The sequence below is a fragment of the Schistocerca nitens genome, chromosome 5, assembly GCF_023898315.1.
Source record: "Schistocerca nitens isolate TAMUIC-IGC-003100 chromosome 5, iqSchNite1.1, whole genome shotgun sequence".
NCBI lineage: Eukaryota > Metazoa > Arthropoda > Insecta > Orthoptera > Acrididae > Schistocerca > Schistocerca nitens.
In genome coordinates, this window is record NC_064618.1 from 582024975 (window position 1) to 582050217 (window position 25243).

The 25243-nt window shown below is 36.9% G+C and overlaps 1 protein-coding gene across 1 annotated transcript in view; it reads left to right on the top strand.

Moving 5' to 3' along the window:
• The window catches only part of LOC126260591 (integrin alpha-PS5-like), a 563809-nt gene that overhangs the window by 244177 nt on the left and 294389 nt on the right, over positions 1–25243 (top strand). The window contains exon 9 of the mRNA XM_049957927.1: positions 7027–7233. Within this exon, the coding sequence (XP_049813884.1) occupies positions 7027–7233 (207 nt within the window). The remainder of the gene's footprint in view (positions 1–7026; positions 7234–25243) is intronic.

The following is a 25243-nucleotide window of genomic DNA, read 5'->3' on the forward strand; positions in this document are numbered from 1 at the left end:
TGAACCATTTTTTCAGTTTTGTTTAAAGCAGGGACAGTCAAGAACTCTGCATACTTGTGGAACCCTCACATATATGGGTACCTCTCTCATCTGACTGCACTGCAGATATAATTAGAATCAAATTTTTACTATTTAGAACTACTCCACTGACATAGCAGTGGATAGAGTTCTCAACAACATAGATCACAAACAAACAAATTTTTGCTATATAAGAATGATGGAAATTTGTAGATGGAAATATACATTAAAAAAATGAAAGGTGACCACTTATCTATAGATGGTTGGTGCATGGGATGCAGAAAAACACAAGTGATGGTGCCAAGTGGACTGTGCAGGAAAGTGGGAAAACTGTGGTCATGTCACATTAGATAGTAATACAGTAGCACAAGGAACATCGAAAAGTTTGCATGGAGCTTGATTTCATATTATGAAATATTAGGAAATTTGAAAATCTGAAGCTCTGTACAGCTTATTGTGAATTGCGATGTTATATTGTTACTGACTGCTGGTACAGGAGAATACACCTACAAAAATAAAAAGAAAGTAATTTCGGGTTTGCAATTAGGTTATGGCAGTGATACTATATCTGCCACATTGTCCCCTGCAAAATTTTTAAAATGTTTAAGCTTCAATATGGAAAGATAAGTAAAAATAGTCTCCATAGCATGTAGATAGGAGTAGAATAAATATTTTTTTGTCCGATATAATTAGAATCAAATTTTTACTATTTAGAACTACTCTACTAACATTGCAGTGGTTAGAGTGCTCAACAACATAGATCACAAACAAACAAATTTTTGCTATATAAGAATGATGGAAATTTGTAGATGGAAATATACATTTAAAAAATGAAAGGTGACCACTTATCTATAGACGGTTGGTGCATGGGACACAGAAAAACACAAAGAAAACATTTAACACTATCTTGCTCTTTTTGTAGGAGTGCAAACACATACACATAACCATACACATCCAAATGTACACCTTCATGGTAGCAGTGATCTACAGTGAGTGTGGATGTTTTGGTGTCTGTGTGGTTGTGTGTGTCTGTGTGTGTATTTGTGTGTGTACTCCTATTAGAAAAAGAGTAAGAGTTCAAAAGCTAGTGTTAGCTGTTTTTCTGTTATGTGTTTCTGAGTTCTATGCACCAGTCCTCTATAGATAAGTGTTGCCTTTTTTACTATTATTTAACTGTATTTTCGTTCACTGAAGAGACAGTAAATCTTTTGTGATACAGTTGTGGACACACAGTCTGACACAGACGGTTTTGGATATTTTTGTCACTCAGGTTGACATATAATCAAGACTTCTTTTGTTTTATTATCAAAAAAACATTTGACACATGTATGTTGACCAAAATGTTGATATCCCTATTGGAGCATCATTATGGAGACATGGAAACTCCTCCCAGGAAAACTTTGTTGAATTTATGGAAGTCTTAATGGCAAAGAATTTGTCTTTTAAGCAGGGATTACATTGCAGGTCAATCAGTTTGATCTGAAAATGCACAGGGTTACTCTCAATAGAAAAAGGAAATGGTCTTGAAAAGAACTCAAAAATAGATGGAAATTTTTCAGAAAACTGTTCTGCAAGTTTTGACAAAGCCTGAATTAATTATTCAGTATTTACATTTTCTTTAACACCAGGAGCTTGCAGTTTTCTTTTTAATTGCGTCCACTTTTCCCTTGAAATCAGAAACAAGTTGCTCTCACCTTTCAACAACATATTGAGGACATTCGTGTGTGCAGTAAAGCTCACTAAAAATGCAAGGTCTGCAATCAGTTAAGGATCTTCTAATTTTGCTTCTTGCTTTCCTTTTTCCTTCATAAATTCAACAATAGCAGGTCTTAAATCAAAAAATGGTTCCAGACATTCCCTTCAATAACATTTCCTCACTATTCATTCAATTCTATCATAAAGTGTTGAAAGTAACAGTGTAGTAACCAACGCAATTTCAAAAAATTTCTCATTTATACCATCAATTTAATTATGTACTTCAAGTCTGTAACTTCTCCTTGATGAACAAAACAATGTGTCCTGTACAAATTGTCTGTTGATTGTTGTAATTTTTAGTTGTTTCATCACCAACAAAATCTTTAAATTTTATATGCATGGTGTTCTATGGCAAATCTGTGGTGGTCAGCAATTATTTATTTCTTGGTCCTGTGAATCTGGGACAGTACAGTGTACAAAAGATATTAGACCATTCATTAATTGCAACATATATTCCTTGATTTTTTTTTCTTCTGACACACTTTTAACAAATGGTAAAATTATACAATATTTTCTTACTCCACTCGTTCTAGAAAAATTTTCTTAATTGGGGAGGTAGTTTTGTTTTTCTAGGTACTCTCTTACTGGGTATAGAAGCAGTGCTCACCCAAGTAATGCTTCACAGTTAATATGAACTTGTTCAAGTCTACTACTATTTTTGTGGATTTGGGTAGTGCACTGTACAATTTGATGCCAGGTAGGAGTATGCCTTTCTGTAATAGCGCTGTGTTTGTCTGTTGTACGTGTACATCATTCATTTCTCTTGTGTGGTGGCTATGTACAGATTCATTATGGGTGGTGCTTGGACTGCCACTGTTTAGTTTTTCTTTTATAATAATTACATTTTCAAGTATATAAATACAAGAAAATGGTAGTATTTTATTTTTTCTAATTAGTGACTTGCACGATGATCTTTGATCTAACCCTTCCATTAATCTAATAATCTTGTTCTGCAATCTAAATGATTTCTGCCTAGCTCTGCAATTTCCCAAAAACACTACGTCATATTTCAATATTGAATGAACACAGGAAAAATAAATGGTCCTGAGATTATCATGCGATATACAGTTTCTTATTACTCTCATTACAAAACATGCTTTGCTCAGTTTTTTGTTCACATAGTCCATGTGTTTATCCCATTCCATGTTTTGTTAAATCCATATACTGAGAAATTTTGTACTCTCTTTTTTCAATGTGGACAAAAAGTCCACTTATTTCTACAGGAGGAGTACCTGGTGGGGATTAGCTGGTGTCCTATTATGGGTGGTGAAAATATCCATTGCAACAGTTTTTCCCGATTTATAATCAAACTGTTTGAACCAAATTACAGTACTATCTTCTTTGTGATGGTCTTAATGTCATTTCCAAAAGTTTCCTTCACTATTTCCTGTAAATAAGATGCTGGTGTCATCTGCAAATTGATATAGCTTACTGTTTTACTGTTTATGTGTAAATCATTTACATATAGAAAGAACCGAATTGGACTCAACATGGAACCTTGGGGAACTCCATGTTTGTCCACTAATAAATCTGACTGATGGGTTTTGACTGTCACACTTACTTCATGTGTTATCTCTATGAGCTGTTTTCTTTCATGGAGGTACGATTTAATCCAGGTATGTGCTGCTCACCTAATACTCCAGTTCTGAATCTTTCCTAGTAATTTATCATGATTGATGGTATCAAACACTTCTGAGAAGTCTAGGTATATACTTGAGGTATGTTCCTGCCTATCCAGGGGCTGTAGAGTTTCATACAAAAAAGAAAACATTTCTGTTTCAGTAGAGTGATTTCTCCTAAAACCATGTTGAGATGCCATTAATATATTACATTTATTTAGAAATTTGACAGTCTTTTAGAAAACACATACAGTAGAGAAAGTGGTCCATAGTTTGACCCCTCTTCCTGACTTCCTTTCTTGTGTAGTGGTTTAACTTTAGTAATTTTTGAACATGTTGGAAAGCTGCCAGTTGAGAAGGACAAGGTTACAAGATATGTCAGTGGTTCAGAAACTAAGTCTACACATTTTTATACAACAAAAGCTGGCATGTTATCTATTCCTGATTAATGTTTTGATTTTAGAAGCTTGATTTCTTGCTGTAATTCTTGTGTGTTAGTTGGCTGAGAAATATTGTGTTTTCTACCTGTTAAATTTTTGATATTATTTTTGAGGAATGTTTATGGGTGACCTTTTGCTCAATAAGTGTTTCTGCTAAATTTACAAAATAACTGTTAAATGTATATGCTACCTCCTTTGGTTTGCAGATAGTGTGCAAATTTTCATTCAACTGTATATAATTAGTTTTTGTTTTATTACTTCCTGTTCCTTTCTTTACAATATTCCAAACAGCTTTCATTTTATTGGATGCGTTTCTTATGAATCTGTTATTTTCCACCACTTTTTATTACTTTCTTATGAATTATTTTATAGTTTTTGAAATATCTCTCAAATTTTGGTCTTTTGTGAATCCTTAGAGGAATCATTTCTCTTCAGATGATTCTCTGATACCTGTAGTGATCCATTTGTTTGTGTGAGTGAGTTTTGACCTCCTAATTTTAAGTGGAAATGGTACATCAAAATGATATTTAATTGTATCCACAAAGATATTAAATCTGTCAGATATATTTCGAACACCATAAATTTGCTCCCATGATTCTTTTCTTAAATGATTTCTAAATATTTTAGTATTCTGATCATTGTAAAATCTGATCTCATATGTTCTTTGTAAGTTTGTTGGACATACACATTCAATACTGAAGTTTATGGTTTGTCCATAGTGGTCTCCAAGTCCAGTCATTATTATATCTGCTTTGTAATGACATTGATTAGAGTTAATTATTATTTTGTCTATTGTGGATTTTGTAGAGCAAGTTTCTCATGTTGGGGAATGTATTGTGAATTTCAAGTTATAAGAAACTAAGAGATTCAATATTTTGTTCTTATTTTATGGGCTTTGCTAAAGCCTATATTGAAAACACTGCATATGAGGAGTGTTTGTTTATTTTTTACAGTTAGAATTAACATTTTTTCCATGTGCTGATGAAAGTTTTTGTCTCTCTACCACGAGATCTGTATGGGCATACTGCAGTTGTTTTTTTGTGATGGTAATTCTATGGATGATATTTCAAAATCCTTTTCCCTGTTTAGTGTCTTTAGTTGTTCTGTATTTTTGTAAGCTATTCCTTTTCTGACAAAGATGCAGTTTCCACCACACTGTGTAGGCTGCCAATTCATAGTTTGTTATATTCACTGTTTGCTATATAACCTCTCGTAACTAGTGCTCATTAAGACATAGCACAGAAGCATTGTTTAATTCATGTGAAAGCATTATTTCCAATTCTATTAATTTATTGCACAGAGACCAAACATTCTGATGGTACAGCATAAAATTATGAACCATTTTTTCTGGATTACTTGGTTGACCACTTACCTTTGCTTTGATTTCTGAGTTCTGAGTTCTGTTTTTCATTTTTTCTAGTACCAATAGATGATCTGTTTTACTGGCAGAAACACATCTCATATTTTTATAGTCTTATTGAAATTATCACCCCCTTTACTAAAAATCAGTTTCCCTCATTTTTTATAAAAGCACACATCTGCCAACCGTTTGCTACAAGTAAGATGAAGTTCATCTTGTCCTAGACACTTATTGTTGGCAGAATTGCTAAGATCTAAAAATACTGTCCCTAAAGTATCACACTGATTTCACAACCACTCTTTTATCCTGTCTATGTAGCTATCACTCACTGATTTTGTGTGTAAAATTCGACTTATCTCTATCTTGGATCTGGGATAGGTATTTTTGTCCATTCTGATTATGATTCTTGTTTCATTAATCATCTTTCACTGCAGCTGTGAAGAGAATTCATCCTCAAATACACAAAAACACCTTTATATATTTCGTTGCCAGCCGTGGTTTCACCTTCGTTTGCATTTTGTTTGGTGCTCAAAATGTTTTTCAGGTTTTTAGTCATCTGATGTAGCCTAATCCCAGGTCAAACATCAATTTTACATTCTGGGACTTCTATATTTTTCATAAGAGAACTGCCAAGTTACAGGAATTTGTTTTTGACACACTGTTTCTCTTCATAATTAGCGGTTCTCTTTATGTTTCTTTCATTTGTACATTTTTATATGTTTGTTGGTTTCACATACTTTGAGTCCTTTTTTTCTTTATTTTCAGCATTTGTAGGATCATTTCTTGTGTTTTGTGTCATCTTCTGAGAATGACTAATATTTTGTTTATAGGGTTAAGTATATGATCATTTTTCACCATAGAGTTTCTCATTTTCTTTGTTTATTTCACTTGTAGGCCTAGATGTAATGACTTCAGAGTACGTATAGTTCTCACTAGAAAGTTTGAAATTTTCTTCTTTTAATAATGCAATTTTGTTTTGAGAGATTCTATATCACTGTGTAATTGCTTTATGGTTTTGTTTTTCATGTTCACAGATTTCATCAGTTCCAACTTTTCGTCACATTCACAGTCATGACACAACCACAAAAAATCATCGTTAATAAATTTTAAATTAACTTTTGTGCATCTTTCATGCCATCAGAAGTTACATTTCACACAAATGTTGCCCTTCTGAACACGTTTTTCACATTCCTTACATTATGAAGTGTTGTGCACATGCTTTTTTTGTGGATATCAAAGTGTTACTGCACTGATTGATTGTTGCTGTGTTTTTATGTGACTAAATAAAAGACACTGGGAATTCTCAACCTTCTCTTTGAAAAAGAACTGTGATTTCCATTTATTTTTAAAGGCTTGTGATGATAGGTTGCTAGATCACTTCTTTTTGAGTGTATGTCCCATTGTAATAGCCATTGGCCATGAGCAAATAGGAAGGCATAAACATCAGTCTGCCTAACTGAAAAAGTCATGCCAACATAAGCATTCTGCACTGAATAATGGAAGAAAAGATGATGCATTGCACTGCTAAATGAAATGTTGTGCCATATGAAGTAGTTCTGAGAAGGACTGAGGAAAGCCTAGACAGATGTAATGCAGCTGAGACATGTTAAGAAGTGTCGAGATAGGCTGAACACCGGACTGAATGCATGCAGCACATTGTGCACATCTGATGTTCTGTGTACTGTGGCCAACTGTGGTTTAAAGTTATGAATTTCACTAATTCCTTTGGATGATTTCTTAAGTTCATAAGCTTCTGAAGTTCCATTCTTCTTTTATTACACTATAATAACACTATGTCTTGTTTAAAATTGATACAAGCACATTACTGTTGCAGGTTATCATATTCAAATCCTTCTCATCTAGTCAACAGCAAATTATTGATACATTAAGAGGAGAAACAGTAACTGAATATTTTGGAGCAAGCATCACTGTCTGTGATGTAAATGGTGATGGCCTTGATGAACTGATAGTTGGAGCTCCATTCTTCACTGTCAATAAGGATGAAGGCCGCATATATGTGTTTACAAGAAGTAACAGTATGGTAAGTCTTTTTCTATAAGTTTGTTGGTCACACTTTACAGATTTTTTAAATATTTTAAAATAAATTTTGTACTACTTGCATGTTTTGAGAACCATTGGGCCCAAAGTCTTGCATCGCTGTTCTCACTTATTTTAAAATATTATAGAACAATATTCACACACACACAAACACACTCACACACACACACACACACACACACACACAGAAAGAGAGAGAGAGAGAGAGAGAGAGAAAATATTTTTGGCAAATGGGTTACACCACATTTATAATAGATAATAATTTTGTTCATGGGCTCACTATGAAATGTGAATGAAGAATACTCGAGACTCCATATATGGAGAGAATTAAACATCAAATAGCAATGCAGGATAATTTACTCTGGGGACTGATCATTCTGGCATGATATGAGCAGTCTGCAAACTGCCATGAAGTGCATGGCAGAGAGTACTTTCCTTTCCACTAAATATTTTGAGTTCATTCTGATTTAATTTGCTTATGGAGCACTGGAAGAATGACAGTGTAAGTACCACTTTGCACATGTCCTGTCTTCATGGCACCTACAAGATTAATCTATTGTGAGGTGTTGTTATGCCTAGATGTTTCACTAAATACCTATTTTTGAAACTTCGTAAGTAGGCTTTTGTAGGGCATTTGAAATCTGCCTTCAAGCGTTAACCAATTCATGTTTTTCACCTTCCCTGTGATACTTTCCCATGCTTCAAACAAACCTGTGTTGCTCTTCTATGTACACATTTAGTGTATCCTGTTACCCTCCTATATAGACTGATAGCATTTTCCCAGTATCCTACCAATGAAATAAAGTCTGCCACCCACTTTACTCACAACTGAGATTGTATCATCAACCCACTTCATATTCCCCAAATTATTACATCCTGGCACTTGACTGATTCCAAATATTGCCCTCAGATATTGTAGATATAGTCTACTACATTTTGGCATTTTGTAGTGTGCACTATTTTACATTTCTGAGTATTTCAGTTGGCAAGCTTTGTACAACCTTGAAAGTTTATCAAACTGTGACTGGATATTGGAGTATAGGTAGAACTGCATTGTACACAACTACATCATCTGCATAAAATCTGATGTTTCTGTTAAAATTGTTTACTAGGTCATTAATATTGAACGTGAACAGTAAGGGTCTCAGTGTACTTCACTGTGGAATGCCTGAAGTCACATCTGTTTTTCTGATGATTCTCCATCCAAATAACATCCTGCACTCTCCCTACAAAGCTATCCTCAACCAACCACAAATTCACTTCATATCCCTCATGATCATATTATTTTTTATGATTGTCAGAGTGAAATTGAACCAAACTCTTTCCAGAATTTAGGAAATGCTGCTTATACAGGGTGTATACAACCTGGGACAACTGGGAAATCCAGAAAAAAACCTGGGAATTTTTTCACCCGGGAGAAAATGGGGAAAAACCAGGGAATTTTTCAGAATTCAGAGAATTTTTCAGTGTTTTAGCTTTCAGTTACATTTTTGTAATTTCAGCTGGTAAGATTGAGTCTCTAGCAAAGAATGTTACTGTATCCTGCTACTGCAGAGTGATACTGCAGCAATAAAATAAAAATGAGAGGAAAAAAATAAAACTTTAGTGGCAAAGAAAATACGCCATTTACAAGAAAACACAGTGCACACACAAGCATCTGGAAACAGCAAAAATACGCCAAAGGCCTTAGGGTGAAGGCTATGTAATACTTAGTAACAATAAACTGCTTTTTATGAGTGTGACCTCACAACTATTTACATTAGGTTCATTTAACCAGTTGCCAGCGGGCTCATGCGCATGTGCAGTTGACTCGCATATCAGCAGTACCTTCTCCCACTTCCTAGTACTTGGAGTGGGGCTGTTAGCCATATCAGCAGTAGCAGCAAGCAGCCAGATACTAATGAGAAAAATTTTTCTTGTGCGCCCTACCTGCCAGATTTTCACATGCGCAGAGTTCTCTGAGTTGTAGTGGGGAGGGGGCTAGTCTCCAACTGACCCCTGTTTGTGGTAAGTGATTTCACTGTTTCCTCTTTGTTTACAGCTCCAACTTCAAATGAAAACAAATCGGTTTTCTGCAGATGTGAATTGTAATACATTCATGTGATTATGGAGGGAAAATATACATTATTAGTTTCAGTTTTCTGATTTTATTTTATTTCCAAATTATTAGCAGTCAAGCATTAATCACCTTGCAGAACAATGAAGTTATTTTTTGTCAGTTTGCTAAAGAAATTTGGCTTTATTAATCTTTCTGATAAGGCAATCAATTTATTTGAAACGAAGTTCACTGAATTTCAAGTGCACGTTTTCATCTTCTGCCATGTATGGCATTATGCCACAGTAAAGAATCAAATATGAGATAGTACAGTACTGGTACTCCAAGAAAATTTACATCCGAAAAACCACAATGAAAAGCTTAATATCAAATGGAATCTACTGCATTGTAAATCTGGGAAAAACCAATGTGCACTTCAAGCAGAATTATGGTTTACGAAATTCTGATGCTTTTGGTGTATCCTATGATGTCCTGTTTCTGTTATGGCATACTGTAAGCTCTCTTAGTGCTTTATACAAATGTACAGTACAAACATGCAGGCTTCCTAGACAACTGCAGCTGCACACGCCCAATAATGCCTGTTTCCTGGCACTCTTTGGCAACTGCTAAATGGAATCTATTTCTAACAGTCTTGGGATAGTATTGTGAACGGTGGTTTGAAAAGCATTAGATTCAAAGTAAACTTCTTTTTATGCAAGATGAATTATGTTACATGTGAGAAAATGGGATGAATTTCTTGAATCACAGAGTGTTTAAAACTGAACACTATGAGGACCAGCCACTTAGAAGAATTTCAAGCCCAGAAGACCAGACATTTATGTAATTATTTTAAATTTACTGTCACATTTGTGTGATGTATCTTCAAGTATAACACACGCAAAATAGATCAATATTACATGTGAAAGCTTAACTTCTCTTGTAGCTTATTAATCTTCGAGACCAATATTATATGTGAAAACTTAGCTTTTCTTGTAGCTATATTTTAAATTAGTTTAAATTTACTGGCACATTTGTGTGATGTATCTTAAAGTATAACACATGCAAAATAGATCAATATTACATGTGAAAGCTTAACTTCTCTTGTAGCTTATTAATCTTCAAGACCAATATTATATGTTAAAGCTTAGCCTTTCTCGTAGCTATACTATGTATATTAGTGTAAACCATTAACTTTTCCTCTTTGTGTGTTCATGCTACATAACCGTGATCTTGCTATTGGCTGACTATAATACGTGTCCTATGCTTTGAATATCTGCTGTCATTGGCTGGCGAGATCATGTGGCATGAGATATGACTGGCCTACAGAAAGGACATCACAATCTCAATTTCAATGCTCCAGAAACTAATGTGCTGTGTTTGGTGCAGTTCAGATTTATACTTTAATAATACAAAAATATGCAGCGAATATGTTGCTGCACATCAAAGGTCTTTCCAAAACTTCTCTCCTTTTTTTTCATCAAAAGTCTTTCCAAAACTTCTCTCCCTCATATTTTTTTTCTTCTGGAAGTTTTACACTAGTGTATAAAATGTTAACCATTCAAAGGAGTTTTACAGTTCCAAAGGAAAAATCTATGGAAAACCTTCTGTCCCTTAGCATGGAAAAAGTGTATTTTAGCCCGAGAAAATGGATATTTTTTAAATGGGATATCCAGCAAAAATCCAGGATTTTTTTTCTTGTCCACATATACACCCTGATATACTTGACTTGATCAATGCCTTTCAGAATCTTATGTGAAAAGTGTGAGATTGGTTTCACACAACCATTGTTTTTGAAATGCATGCAGGTTGACAAGGCTATTCTATTTTATATATATGAATGACAGTTTTGTGAACCACCACCACTACACTTCATGCAGATAGGTATGAACAGAACTTTTTCTTCCAGCTACGGATTTACAACATATTATAACTATACAAATGGCTAACTCAGCAATAAATTCCATATAAAATCTAATAAGGATTCCATTAGGCCAATGGGATTTTGTTCAATTCTATCAGATTGAGCTGTTTCTCAATGCCATTGGCACAAATAACCATAGCATTTATCTTTGCCAAATGCAGAATTAAACTGATATCTTCTTATGGAAAGCAATAATTGAAACTAGTGTTCAGTATTTCTATTTTTTTTTTAGCTATTCTGAATTCCAGTTCCTGTTTCATGATTGTCTGGACACTAACTTTCTTCCACTGATAGCCTTTACGTATAGCGGAATTTCTTCGAATTGTATGAGATGTCTTTTCTACAGTAGTCATTGTACATTATTCTTTCGACTGCAGAATGTGTTTCATTTTGCTTCTCTCTATTAATAGACTATCCTGTGTTTTATGTCTATTGTGATGTGTTCACTGTTTCTTTTAGAAGTTTCTTTACAGTGACTGTATACCATGGAGATGCCATCTTGAAAGTGTTTTCTCACACTCCCCATTGATATGAAAGTTGCCAAAGTGGCGTCAACTCGAAAGACTTGCACCAGGTGAACGGTCTACCTGATGGGAGGCCCTAGCCACATGGCATTTCCATACCCCATTAGCCTATCCTGTCAGTATAATTATACTTACTTACCAAATTCTGAAATGAGAAACTGCGGTGCAGAGGTACTGGTGATTAATGTGTATTGTGTGAGGAATTCTGTCACATACATGTAACACTGGTAGAGCTTTACATAATGTTGAAATGCATTGATTTGATGACAGCTTAGGTCATGTGCTTCTAGCAACAGCTACACACTTTGACTGCTTTGGTCATATGCATTAGCTCTGTTCATGCCATCCAGAGATGCAGTTGTAGTGCAAATTGATTGACTGTGTGGTGACAAATGAATGGTGTCAACTGCCACGTTTGTGTCTGTCACTTGGAGCACTGTGTTATTATTTATTACTTACTCTTTGGAGTTGTAACTTGTTTGCTTTGTCTGCTGTATACAGGCAGATCTGTTATTTTGAGTTAATAAAACTATTCAGCATATTTTCAGTGTGTAACTGAGTACTTGATAAGTATGGGTAGCACTACATGATCTAATATTCCCATCAGTGGTGTCCCTGACATGATCAGCACTGAAAAGTCTGATCTACAATGTTGTTAATTACAGAAAGGAATTGCTTTAGTGCCTTCCACTATTTAGGCCACATAATCAAGTTCTCTGGTTTGCACAAGCCAAGGACAGTTATTGGTATGCCAGAATTACAGCTGATGCAACTAAATTTGCATTGATAGTGAGTCAGCTTAATCAGCACTATACTTCTGAAGTTCAGGATATATTCACGGCTCCACGGGCAGAGAACACCTATGAAAAATTAAAGACTGAACTCATTCATAGAACTGCAGCATCACAGGAAGACCAGATCAGACAGATGCTGATCCAGGAAGACATAGGTGACAGAAAACTGTCCCAGTACCTGCAGCACCTTCACATTAAGGTGAACATCAGAGCAGTGCCTGATAATCTCCTGCACACTCTATCAAGTAGCTACCCTCTGCCACAGGTAAAGGTGATTGTTGTGTCACAGACAGAGATGTCTCTGGATGCTGTTACAAAACTGGATGACTATATCCAAGAAGCTATCTCTCTGAACCAAGAGATCAGTTCTGTGACAATATCTGGCAGTGGCATGTCATGATCCTTCCCATGACGTAAACAGATTACGATCCTCTGTCCACTAAAGTTTATGCATTGAGTACATATATTAGCACACTGATGTCACAATAAGGTACTACTCACTAAGGAGGATGTACCTGCAAGTGATTTCGGAGCTGTCCCTCGATTCAGTCTGTCTCAGACAGCTCCCTGTCAAGTTTCTCTTACCACGTAAGATTTAGAGAGCAGGTTAAGAAGTTCACTAGCCCCTGCACCTACCCAAATGCAAATAGCAGACAGTTGTAGGCAACACAGACTGCCCACCTACATCCCAGCACCTATTCATTACTGATAGGCTGTCAGGCCAGAAGTATTTAACAGACATGGGGTCCTACCTTAGTCTCCTGCCCAGAGTGTCACTGTGCTGTTGCAGACTGCCTATTGGATTTAGCTTGTCCACCACAAATAATTAGATATTGTGACATATGGCACACAGTGTGAAGAGCTGAATTTGGGACTCCACCATCAGTTCACATGGGATTTTAGTGTAGCCGATGTGGCCAAAGTGATTGTAGGTGCTAATTTCCTTTCTCACTACCAGCTTCAGCTGTATGTAGCAAATGCGCACCTAATGGCCAGAGTAATGGCCACTGGGTACTATCGTGACGCCAGGACATACGACATGAAGGTCATAACAAGACCTCCAGGTACACCACAGCAAGTTTTTGAGATACGATCTACCACATAAAACCACAGACCAAGCTCCTGTGTCTTGCCAGCCAAGAAGATTGACTCTAAGATGCCTCACCATTGCTAAAGCATAATTCAAAATGATTTTGCGAGAAGGCATCATCCAAACTTGGAGTACCCCTTGGACATCCAGGGTACTTTTAGTACACAAAAAGTGCGAAGCCTGGGATGCATGTGCTGATTACAGAGCACTCTACTCATGAACCATTTCTGATTGCTATCCAGTGCCACTATTAAGTGATTATAATCATGCACTGCATTTAGCTGCTATACTCATTGTTACAGATTGTATGAAGGCGTATAAACAGATCCCAGTGGCAACAGAGGACATGGCAATGGTTCATTGACTGTCTTGTGCAAACTGACATTTTGTTTTGCCTGTTTTGATGATGTGTTAGTGTATTTATCATCCAAGGGTCAACATCACTGGCACCTGAGAGAGGTTTTAGAGCGTTTCAAGAAGTAGGGCATGGTGTTAAAAATAGAAAAATGTGTGTTAGTGAAATGTTTGTTTGGACAACATGTCAATCTGAGTCATCAATTATCTTCAGGAGGATGATTAGCACTCAGTAGAAGATTGAAGCCATATTGCAGCTGTCTAAGCTGTCTACAATAAAAGTGCTATATAAATACTTAGGAATGCCCATTTTTACCACTGACATTTACCATACACTGCAGAGCAACAGGCACTGTTGACCACAGCACTGAATGGTCCCAAGGTTAAGAGCAATTTTCCTGTATAGTGCCCGCATCTCGTGGTCGTGCGGTAGCGTTCTCGCTTCCCACGCCCGGGTTCCCGGGTTTGATTCCCAGCGGGGTCAGGGATTTTCTCTGCCTCGTGATGGCTGGGTGTTGTGTGCTGTCCTTAGGTTAGTTAGGTTTAAGTAGTTCTAAGTTCTAGGGGACTGATGACCATAGCTGTTAAGTCCCATAGTGCTCAGAGCCATTTGAGCCTGTATAGTGGACTAAAGAGATGAATATGGCTCTTGAAGTGATCAAAAAGAGCCTAGCACGAGGAGCAGTGCTGGTGCACGCTGAGCTCAAAGATCCACTGGAATTAGTGGTGGATGATAGTCAATTAGACATTGATACAGCCCTCCAACAATGGATGTACAATGTGTGCGAGCCACCAGCTTATTTTGTGAATGAGCTATTGCCTTCCAAGCAAAAATGGAGCACATAGAATCAGGAACTTTTGACACAGGTTGAAATGAGAGAGTTTGTGATGTACACTGACCACAAGCCCTTAATGTATCTTTTCAAGGAACACTTTATCACTGTGGGAGTACAGCCAATTGGAATTCATTAGCCAATTCAGTATGGACATTCACCTCATATCAGGCATCACGAATGTGGTTATGGACTGTCTCTCTAGAATGACCAGTGTCTCACACCCTGTGACCATGATGGCACTTGCCAAGACACGGCAAGGAGATACCAAGCTGCACACAGTATTGCATGATGACACTGTGGCACTTAAGTTACAGCTAGTTGAAATGCCTGGTGAGAACATGAAATTGTGTTGTATTGTGTCATATGGCAGATCATGCCCTTCTGTCCTTGTTGGATTTTGTAGGTTGATGTTTGAAGCCTTACATAATCTTAGTCATCATGGAATCCAGTCGACATTCAAGTCCAGCAGTTTGTGAGGCAAGGGGTAGAAATAGACTGCTGCAAGCAGATGAGAACTTGTCAGCATTGCTAACATTGCAAAATCACTTGCCACATTCATTCCCCAACAGGAGAGTTCCCAGACCTTGTTACACTATACCCATGTTTACCTCAACATGGTGGAACCACTTCCTCCATCAGATGGCCAAAGTTACATATATTGTCAATGGCTGAGGCAATATGTACAGATGACATCTCTGCAAAAAGACTAGCTACTGCTTTCACACTGACCTGGCAGGTGAAGTGTGGCTGTCCACTCAATATCACTATTGACAGAGGCCGACAATTTGATTCTGACTTGTTCATGAAGTTGGTGAAGTTCTGTGGCAACGACCATCACAAGTCAACCAATTATCATCTGCCCAACAACGCTATGCTGGAACATTGGCATTGGGACTGAAGGCTGCACTAGTGTGCCATGGGACATCCTGAACATTTGCACTGCCCATAGTCCTGCTGAGCCTACAAGCCATGTACAAACCAGATATTCAGTCCTTGGCAGTGGAATTGGTTTATGGTGAGACTGCACCTGCCAGGGGAGTCAGTTGATGCAACCCTTCTGTCAGAAACAGATGACCAACTGGAGTTTCTTTGCAAGTTACAGTGACATATAAACCACATAAAACCTACAAATGCCTCCAGGTATGGTTGTCCAACAACTTTTGTGTACAGTGAACTTAACATCTGTTTACATGTTGTGTTATATATTGACTGCATGAAGTTACAACCACTCTGTACTGGGCCTTACTGTATCATTATAGTGAGTGGAAAACAGGCCACCAAGTTTCTTAGCAGAGTGAAGCCCACATAGATTTTCAAGGAGGTGTCACCCACCTTGTGGTCAATATCTGCATACCAGGAAGATGTGACACCCTGAATTCCAACCATGCTGCCACAACAAGTTAATGCAGGACCTACGTGCACAATCTCCTCTGGATGACATGTCCACTTGCTGGCCTGGTTCAGAGATGTTCTGTACTCTGCTTTCACCAAAGGGGTGTTAAATTATGTTCGTGGTCACAGAAATGGATCCATTGTCAATGTTTAAATATCTTAGAGGAAAAAAACATGACCTGTGACTGTGGAAATGTGCACTGTAACTATCGTCATATCGTGTGTTTACAAACGGAATGCGAAGAAGAATGCACAACTTCTTCATTAAAATATGATCTTATGTTAGCTAAACTATATGTAGAGAAGCTTGAATCAGTGATAGATAGTGTACAGAAGCTAGAAGATGTGATAGACCATTCAAAGGGTAGTGAAACGGTTGTAAATGAACAAAACAGTAACTTTATTAGGCCTAAAAAGTTTTGTCGTGTTAATCGTAATGAAAACAACTTTCGTCTCCTACAAGCAAATAAGTTTGAATTTTTAACGTGTGATGAATATGAAATATGTGAAAAGAGCCAAAGAAAGGAAGTACTTTCATCAAATGCAGCGACCACAAATCATTTCAGTAGGCCTATGAAGTCCTGTAACAACAAGAAAGGAAATACCAGAAAATACATGGAACATACTTATCGTGCAAACAAGATATCTACCAATACAGGTAAGAAGAAAAAAGAAGATATTTTCATACTTTGAAACAGTCATGGAAAGGGCTTAGCCAACATTTTGTGTAACATGCAAACTATATTCAAGGTTAGTGGAATAACGAAACCGGGTGCCCCTTTGTGCGAAGTTTTAAAAGACTGTGAACATTCTTTGAAGCTGGGAAGCAACTGTCTAATAATAGGAGGTGCTAATGATGTTTATAGGAATGAGGGCAAACTCGCCACAAGAGCTCTAAGAAGTACATTACAGAAAATTACAGATGTTAACTTCTTCATTGCCAGTATCCCACAAAGACATGATCTTATAGAAGAATCCTGTGTCAACAAAGAAATCACAGTTACTAATAGGAAATTTGAGGAAATCTGCCGAAGCCTCCCAAATGCCACATATGTGGACGTACCATCCGCAGAGAGAAGTCATTTTACAAGGCATGGGCTTCACAGAAATAAACTCGGAAAATCATTCATTAGAAGAGAAATCCTTAATGCAGTGAAGGCAGTTAAGGACAAGAATAGCACGACCATACCACTTCCACCACCAAAAACAGCAACTGAAAATTTCCAACAAGAAAATGAAACTGAATCACTGACAACAGGTCCAGCACTAGAATCTCCACTTTCTTCAAAAACAGCTGAGATAAATGATTCAACTAGGACAGAAGTTTCCAAAGCAGCTTCAGCAGAAGCAGCTACATACTACGCAACTGCATCATTAACAAGAAAAAAACATGCCTGATGTGCAAACAGCCAATGACCTTTCATCAGTATTGGCCACTCCTCAGTCTTCAACAGTGAATGACTTTTCACCAGCTTCACCATCATCAGCAGTAACAGAAGCAAACAGAAGCACAAGAACCAGGAAACTTTCAACTCTGCAGGATTTTTGGTACCCGGCCTCAGTTACATGACTAACATAAGGCAGATACCTTCAGATACACCAACTTCCAAGTCAAACCGGCAACAGACTCACCTCCACTGTCATCAACAGAAGAATAACCATGCCACCAGCTCATCTAAAGGATTTTTTAGCATCAGGTCTAAAGGGAAAGGCGCCACCAAGATAAGTGAAAACAAATGCCTAACAGTGTTTCACCAAAACATTCAAGCCATAAAGAACAAAGCACAACAGCTAGAAGTAGAATTGGAAAAATTTGATAGCCAAATTTTGTGTATCACTGAACACTGGTGCAAAGGGAAGCAAATTGAACACATTGCATTAGCCTCATTTGACCTTGCATGTTACTATAGCAGAATCTCAATGAATGGTGGAGGTTCATGTATCTATGTAAAAAAAGGTATGTCATTTAAAGTAAGATATGGTCTTTTAGATCTAGGTGAGGACAAACATTTCGAACTTTCCGCTGTTGAAATAATAGGACCTGGCATAGCAAAAAAATTAGTCATATTTTGTGTGTACCACTCTCCCAGTGGAGACATTGATATATTCTTCTCAAAACTGAATCAAAGCTTAGACAAGGTTTCTGGACCAAAAGCAAATGTATTTATCTGTGGTGACTTAAACATTAATATGATGAAGCCTGATAAGGCTAGCTACATATATGTGAATATTCTAAGCTGTTATGGAATATCCTCCCTTGTTAATTGTCCAACTAGAATAATGAAAGAATCCTCCTCATCTATAGATCATGTAGCTACAGATATTGATAGTAAAAAATGTCATATTGTTGTCCAAAACCTGGGCCTAGCAGACCACCTCTGCCAGATCTTAAAAACTAACATTCATGTAGAAACTCCTCCTAAACTTTGTACATACAAAAGAATGTTTTCCAAATCAGCCCTGCATCAGTTTAAATCCCAGCTAGAATATGAAGATTGGAGGGAAGTCTATGCAGAAACCAACGCAAATCAGAAATTTATCAAGTTCATGTCAATTTTTAAACTCAGATTTGAAGAGATGTTTCCCAAAACTCTTTATCAAATTAAAACTACAAAGAGAAATCATTGGGTGACTACAGGTATCAAAAAATCCTCAGAAACTCTTAGATATCTCAACTCCATAAAGAATAATCAATCTAACCCAGAAGTTCTGCAATCCTACAAAAAGTACAGGAAAATTTACAGAAAGGTGTTGCTAGCCTCAAAAAAACTTTCAAACAACAAAATATTACTTGAAGCTGAAAACAAGAGCAAAGCAGCCTGGAACATCGTCAAACAGGAAACATCTAACTCTGCTAAAAAGGACCTCAATTCACATATTAAAAACAAAGATGTACCAGTAGGTAGCCCTAAAAAATTAGCTGATTTTGTAAACTCATATTTCAGTAGTATTGCAAAAAAATTACAGCAGAAATTTCCAGATACGTATGATTTACCTACTCAGAACCAGCCAACAAACTCAATGGTGCTCTTGCCAACTACAGAAAGGGAAGTGGCACTAGTAGTACACCAACTAAAAAATAAAACTTCAGTAGGACTTGATGAAATCCCAGTCTGCGTAATTAAAGATTGTATAGACTCCATAAAGGGCCCATTAACAGACATAATTAATGAATATTTCGAATCTGGATACTTTCCGGAGTACCTAAAACAAGCAAAAGTTATACCTATCCTTAAAAACGGAGATGTGGAAAATGTAGAGAACTACAGACCGATCTCTATACTGTCTATCATTTCTAAAATAATAGAAATACTAGTCAAAAAGAGACTGCTAAATTACCTGAATAAATATAATCTTCTTTGCAATGACCAATTTGGTTTTAGGCCCGGAAAAGGCACACAATATGCTATAGCACAGTTCACTAAAGTAATTTTAGAAGCACTGGACAAAGGTGAAAATGTAAGTGGTATCTTTTTAGACTTGTCCAAGGCCTTTGATACAGTTGACCACAAAATCTTACTTCATAAATTAGGGCAAATAGGAATAAGAGGTGTGACAAAGAAGTGGTTCAAATCATACTTGGAAAACAGAGTTCAACGAGTTCAGATATCACAAGTTTCAAACAATTCCCTTATAAAACACCTGTCTGACCCAGAAAATGTGAATATAGGCATCCCACAGGGAAGTGTATTAGGCCCAATATTGTTTCTTATATACATTAACGACTTCCCACAAAGTATCGGACATGGTGAAAAAATACTTTTTGCTGATGACAGCAACATAGTAATAACAGGTCAAAATCCAACACAACTGTCAGAAAGAGCAAACGAGGCTCTCAATGATGTCCACAACTGGACATTAAAAAATAAAGTAACCCTAAATGTAAAGAAAACTAACTATATTAACTTCCAATTGAACAAAAAACACAATGCCACCAGAATAAAAGTTAATAATAATGAATTAGAATGTGTAACAAGTACCAAATTCTTAGGGATGAATGTAGACAGCCAACTGAAATGGACAAACCATGTCAACATTTTGGCAAAGAAATTATCCACAGCATGCTATGCTCTTAGAATCCTTGCACCGGTATGCAATAATACTTGTCTTAAAATAACATATTACGGATATCTACACTCAGTCCTCAGCTATGGGATCATGTTTTGGGGAACAAGTGCCAGTAACATACAAACTGTGTTCGAAGTACAAAAAAGAGCCATAAGGATAATAACAAATAGCAACAACAGGGCCCACTGTCTAGAATTATTTAGAAAGCTAGGAATTCTAACTGTTTCTTGTGAGTATATCTTTCAGAACATAATGTTCATTAAGAAAAATCTCAACATGTACAACACAAACAGCCTAATACATGACCATGAAACAAGAGCTTGTCACCACCTCCATCTAGATAGAAAGAACAAGGCAAAGACACAATAAAGTATATTTTACAATGGGATAAAACTGTACAACAAATTACCACAAGAAATTAAAGAAATAAATGAGCCCCTCACTTTCAGACAAAAGCTTAAAACCTTTTTAGTAAGTAAAAGTTGTTATACTGTAAAAGAATATTTAACATAGATGTAGATTATTAGCAACATATGACATTATCACCAAAATATTATGTAATTATAAATATGTGTATGACTAGTTATAAAAACTACACAAAATATGAGAAACCTGTTTAATTGTAAATGTAAATGTGTGCTCATGTGTTGTAATCTGACGACATCCATACAATATTTATTGTTCCACAGATGAATAAATAAATAAATAAATTCTGTTATTTTGAGTTAATGAAACTGTTCAAGCCTATTCTGAGCATGTGATTGAGCACTTATCAAGTATGGAAAACACAACACAATCTAATATCCCTGTTGTGGTAAAACTTGACATCTGTTACATTGAAATTACACTATGTTCCATGTTGGATCTGTTATTCTCTCATGTCTCATGTAGAACTGTTCATCTTTGTATCTTCAGCTCAATAAGTTACTTGTTAGTACAATATGTAACACTTCACACTTTCACAGTTCAGAATTCGCTTTCATAAATAATGAACACTATATACAGAACCAAAATCAAAAGACTTGATCATATAATTTCACTGATATATCTAGTCTTTGAATGAAACAAAAAGTTTACTGTTGTCTGTTTTATGAATATCCAAAACGTGTTTTGAAAGTTGAAACCTCTATTGTCAGGTGGATGTACACCTGTTAGTATGACATATGTGTGTGTGTGTGTGTTGTGTTATGATTTTGGACTAACTTGTGCCGCTTTCTAGTGGAGAAACAAAACTGCAAATTCTGAATATGATTTTGGGGAGGTTTTTGTTTAAAAACCAATCATGTATCTAAAGGTGAAAATGGGCAAGTAAATTACACTGAAGTGCCAAAGAAACTGGTATAGGCATGTGTATTCAAATACAGGGATGTGTAAACAGGCAGAATATGGCGCTGCAGTCGACAATGCCTATATAAGACAACAAGTGTCTCGTGCAGTTGATACATTGGTTTGTGCTACTATAATGGCAGGTTATCAACGGTTAAGAGGGTTTGAATGTGGTGTTACAGTCAGTGCCTGAGCGATGGGATACAGCATCTCTGAGCTAGTGATGAAGTGGTGATTCTCTCACTGCATGGGGTAGCCGCATGGTATGAGGTGCATTGCCATAGTTCACATGGCTCCCCCGTCGGAGGTTCGAGTCCTGGTCACTGGGTGTGTGTTGTCCTTAGTGTAAGTTAGTTTAAATTATATTAAGTAGTGTGTAAGCCTAGGGACTGATGATCTCAGCAGTTTGGTTCCATAGGAAATTACTACCAGCACCATCAGATTTTCTTGTGTGACCATTTCACGAGTGTATCGTGAATATTAGGAATCCAGTAAAATGTCAAACCTCTGTCATCACTGTGACTGGAAAAATATCCTAAAAGATCAGGACCAATGAGAACTGAAGAGAATTGTTCAACATGAGAGAAGTGCAACCCTTCTGCAAATTGCTGCAGATTTCAATGCTGGACCATCAACAAGTGCCACAAAACATGAATGATATGGTCTTTCAAAGCTGAAAATTAAATAACATACCCTTGATGACTCCATAACACAAAGGTTTACACCTCCCCTGGGACTGTCAACTCTGACGTTGGATTGTTGATAACTAGAAACATGTTGCCTGGTCAGACGAGTCTCATTTCAAATTGTATCAAGTGGATGGGTGTGTACAGGTGTAAAGACAGCCTCATGAATCCACAGACCCTGCATGTCAGCAGGGGACTGCTCATTTAGCTTCACAATGCAATTATGATACAACTACTGCTAGTCTGCAGCAGTAATGGAAAAACAAAATAGTTGACATGAAGTATTCTGGACTGAGTCAATATTTGATAAAGGGGTCCAGCTACCATCTTTTCTTGTGCCACTTATAACTAAGTCTCATCATTTTTGCATGTATTTGTGGAGTACTGTATTCAGCAACAATATCAATCTTTATCCTTTGGAATTCAAACACTGAGTCTTGAAGAATATGCTCAGTCATAGTTGACGAAACATTTCTAGCCCTTTCTGGCTAGTGAAATCTTATTGGCTGGCAACTTGTTAAATCACCCAGTAACCAGTGAAGCCATTACACAACACTAACACACATAAAATGAGCTCACCTAGTGGATTTGTGGAAAAGGGGAGTGACCCTTCAGTGATGGGAGTGCAAGTAGGATCAAAGCTGAAATCATACTTTTCATGCATTGGATATGCTATTTAAGAGATGTCACATGGAAATAGAACAAAGGTTTTGTGATAGCACATTTTAAAGACTTATTGTGTTCAAATCTGACATGATACAGTTGCAACAATTATAAACACTACTCATGTATATACTTCACGCTGCACAAACCACACACTGTAGACTGTAAAGATTGGCAGCAGTTTAATGGTGCTGTTCAGAGCTGATGCATTGTTTCAGTGAGACAGGTTGTAAATTTTCACAATTGTTATGGATGGGTACATGTCAATTCTCACACAACTGTTGAAGCAAGTCATCAACGAAGATTTTCTCTCAATATTTGGTCCAGTATTGTCCACGACTGCTTGGTATGGCCTCACTTCCTTTCACCCAGCTCAATGGACAAAGTTATCATTATTTCATAGAAAATGTTCTACCTGATCTGTTAGCAGATTTGCATTTAGCTTGGGACAAAACATGTACAGTACTTCAAGCATGATGGAGACCTCCTCATTTTAGTGTTAATATCTGTTAGCTCCTAAATAACAGATTCAGTGACAGATGGGTAGGTAGAGATGTACGAAATGCCTGACCTCCACACTCTCTGAAACTAAACCAACTGGACTTGTATCTTTTGGGAGCATTTGAAAAATTTTGTGTATGTAACCCCAGTACAAGATGTTCAGAGTCTTCATGCCCCTATTATGGTAAGCTGCGAAACCACAGGCAATACTCCTGGGATACATCAGAGCAGCCATGATTCACTATTATGATGGATTGATGCATGTGTTACACTGGTGCTTTCAGTGTGGGTGTGTTTCCCATGATTAATGAGTTGGAGAAAATGAGTTTTAACATGGAAACAAGGCATTTCAAGATCCATGTTAATATAACATAATTTTTTTGTCTACATGTAAGGTATGTGTCCTGCAATTTGTGCCATACATTTTTATTACACACTGTATAATGATTCAGAGATAGGAATGAAAGCATGGAATCAGTGAGAAAGAGAGAGAGAGAGAGAGAGAGAGAGAGAGAGAGAGAGAGAGAGAGAGAGGGAGGGAGGGAGAGGGAGGTAGGGAGAGGGAGAGAGGGTGAAAGGAGTGATTGGAGAAGGGCAAACTTTTCTTAAGATTCTTAACAAGGAAAGACTTGTAGAGGGAATTAAAGTTCAGAGAGAAGAAACAAAAACTTTGAGGTTTGGCAGTGACATAGTAACTCTGTCAGAGACAGCTAAGGACGTGGAAGATCAATTGAATGACATGCATAGTGTCTTATATGATCACAATCAGTAAAAGTAAGAAATCATAATGGAATATAACTGAATTAAGTCAGGTGATGCTGTAGGAATTACATGAGAAAATGAGACACTAAAAGTAGTAGATTTATTTGGGGAGCAAAATAATGTTGATGGATAGATCAAGTAGGCTGCATAAAAATGCAGAGTGTTAATAGCAAGAAAACCACTTGTGAAATAATGTTGATGGATAGCTGAAGTAGGCTGCATAAAAATGCAGAGTGGTAATAGCAAGAAAAGCACTTGTTAAGAACAGGAATATGTTAAGATTCAATATCAATTTAAGTATGTGAAACATGGATAATAAGCAGTTCAGACAAGAAGAGCACAGAAGCTTTTGAAATGTGGTTCTATAGAAGAATCCTGAAGACTAGGTGGCCAGGTAGAATAACAAATAAGGAGATGTTGTTTGAATGGAAGAAAGATGAAATGTATGGGAAAACTTTATGATAAGAAGGGATTGATTGTCAAGATGTATCCTTAGACATCAAGAAAGTGTGGGGATCAAAATTGAGGAGGGAGACCAAGGCTTTAATACAGTAAGCAGGTTAAAATCAGTGTAGATTACAGTAGTTATGCAGATAAGAAGGGCCTTGCATAAGACAGACTAACCTGGAAAGCTACATCCAGCCAGTCTGCTAACTGAAGAGCACAAGAACAACAACAACAACAACAACAATAACAACAGCTCAGTAGCTTGTAGCACCTGCTTATGCTTTGATGATGGTGGAGGTACATCATAACATGGACTCCATTGTCTGCTGAAATTTTTGGGCAGTCATCCTGTTCCCTGACTGCTAAAACCTCCCTCTACAGCTTAAGGAGACTGGGCAGAGCTGGGTCATGCACTTCAATATCGGCAATGGCAACTGGACTCTTTAGGCACATAATATCAAGATCTTTAGTGTCTTTAATAAAACCTGACAGTAAAATTTTATTCTACACTAACTTCAGAGCCTAGTAGTGAAATGCTAATCTCAACATAGCCCAAGGTAACTTCTTTTGTAATTTCTTGTTACTGTTTTTGGC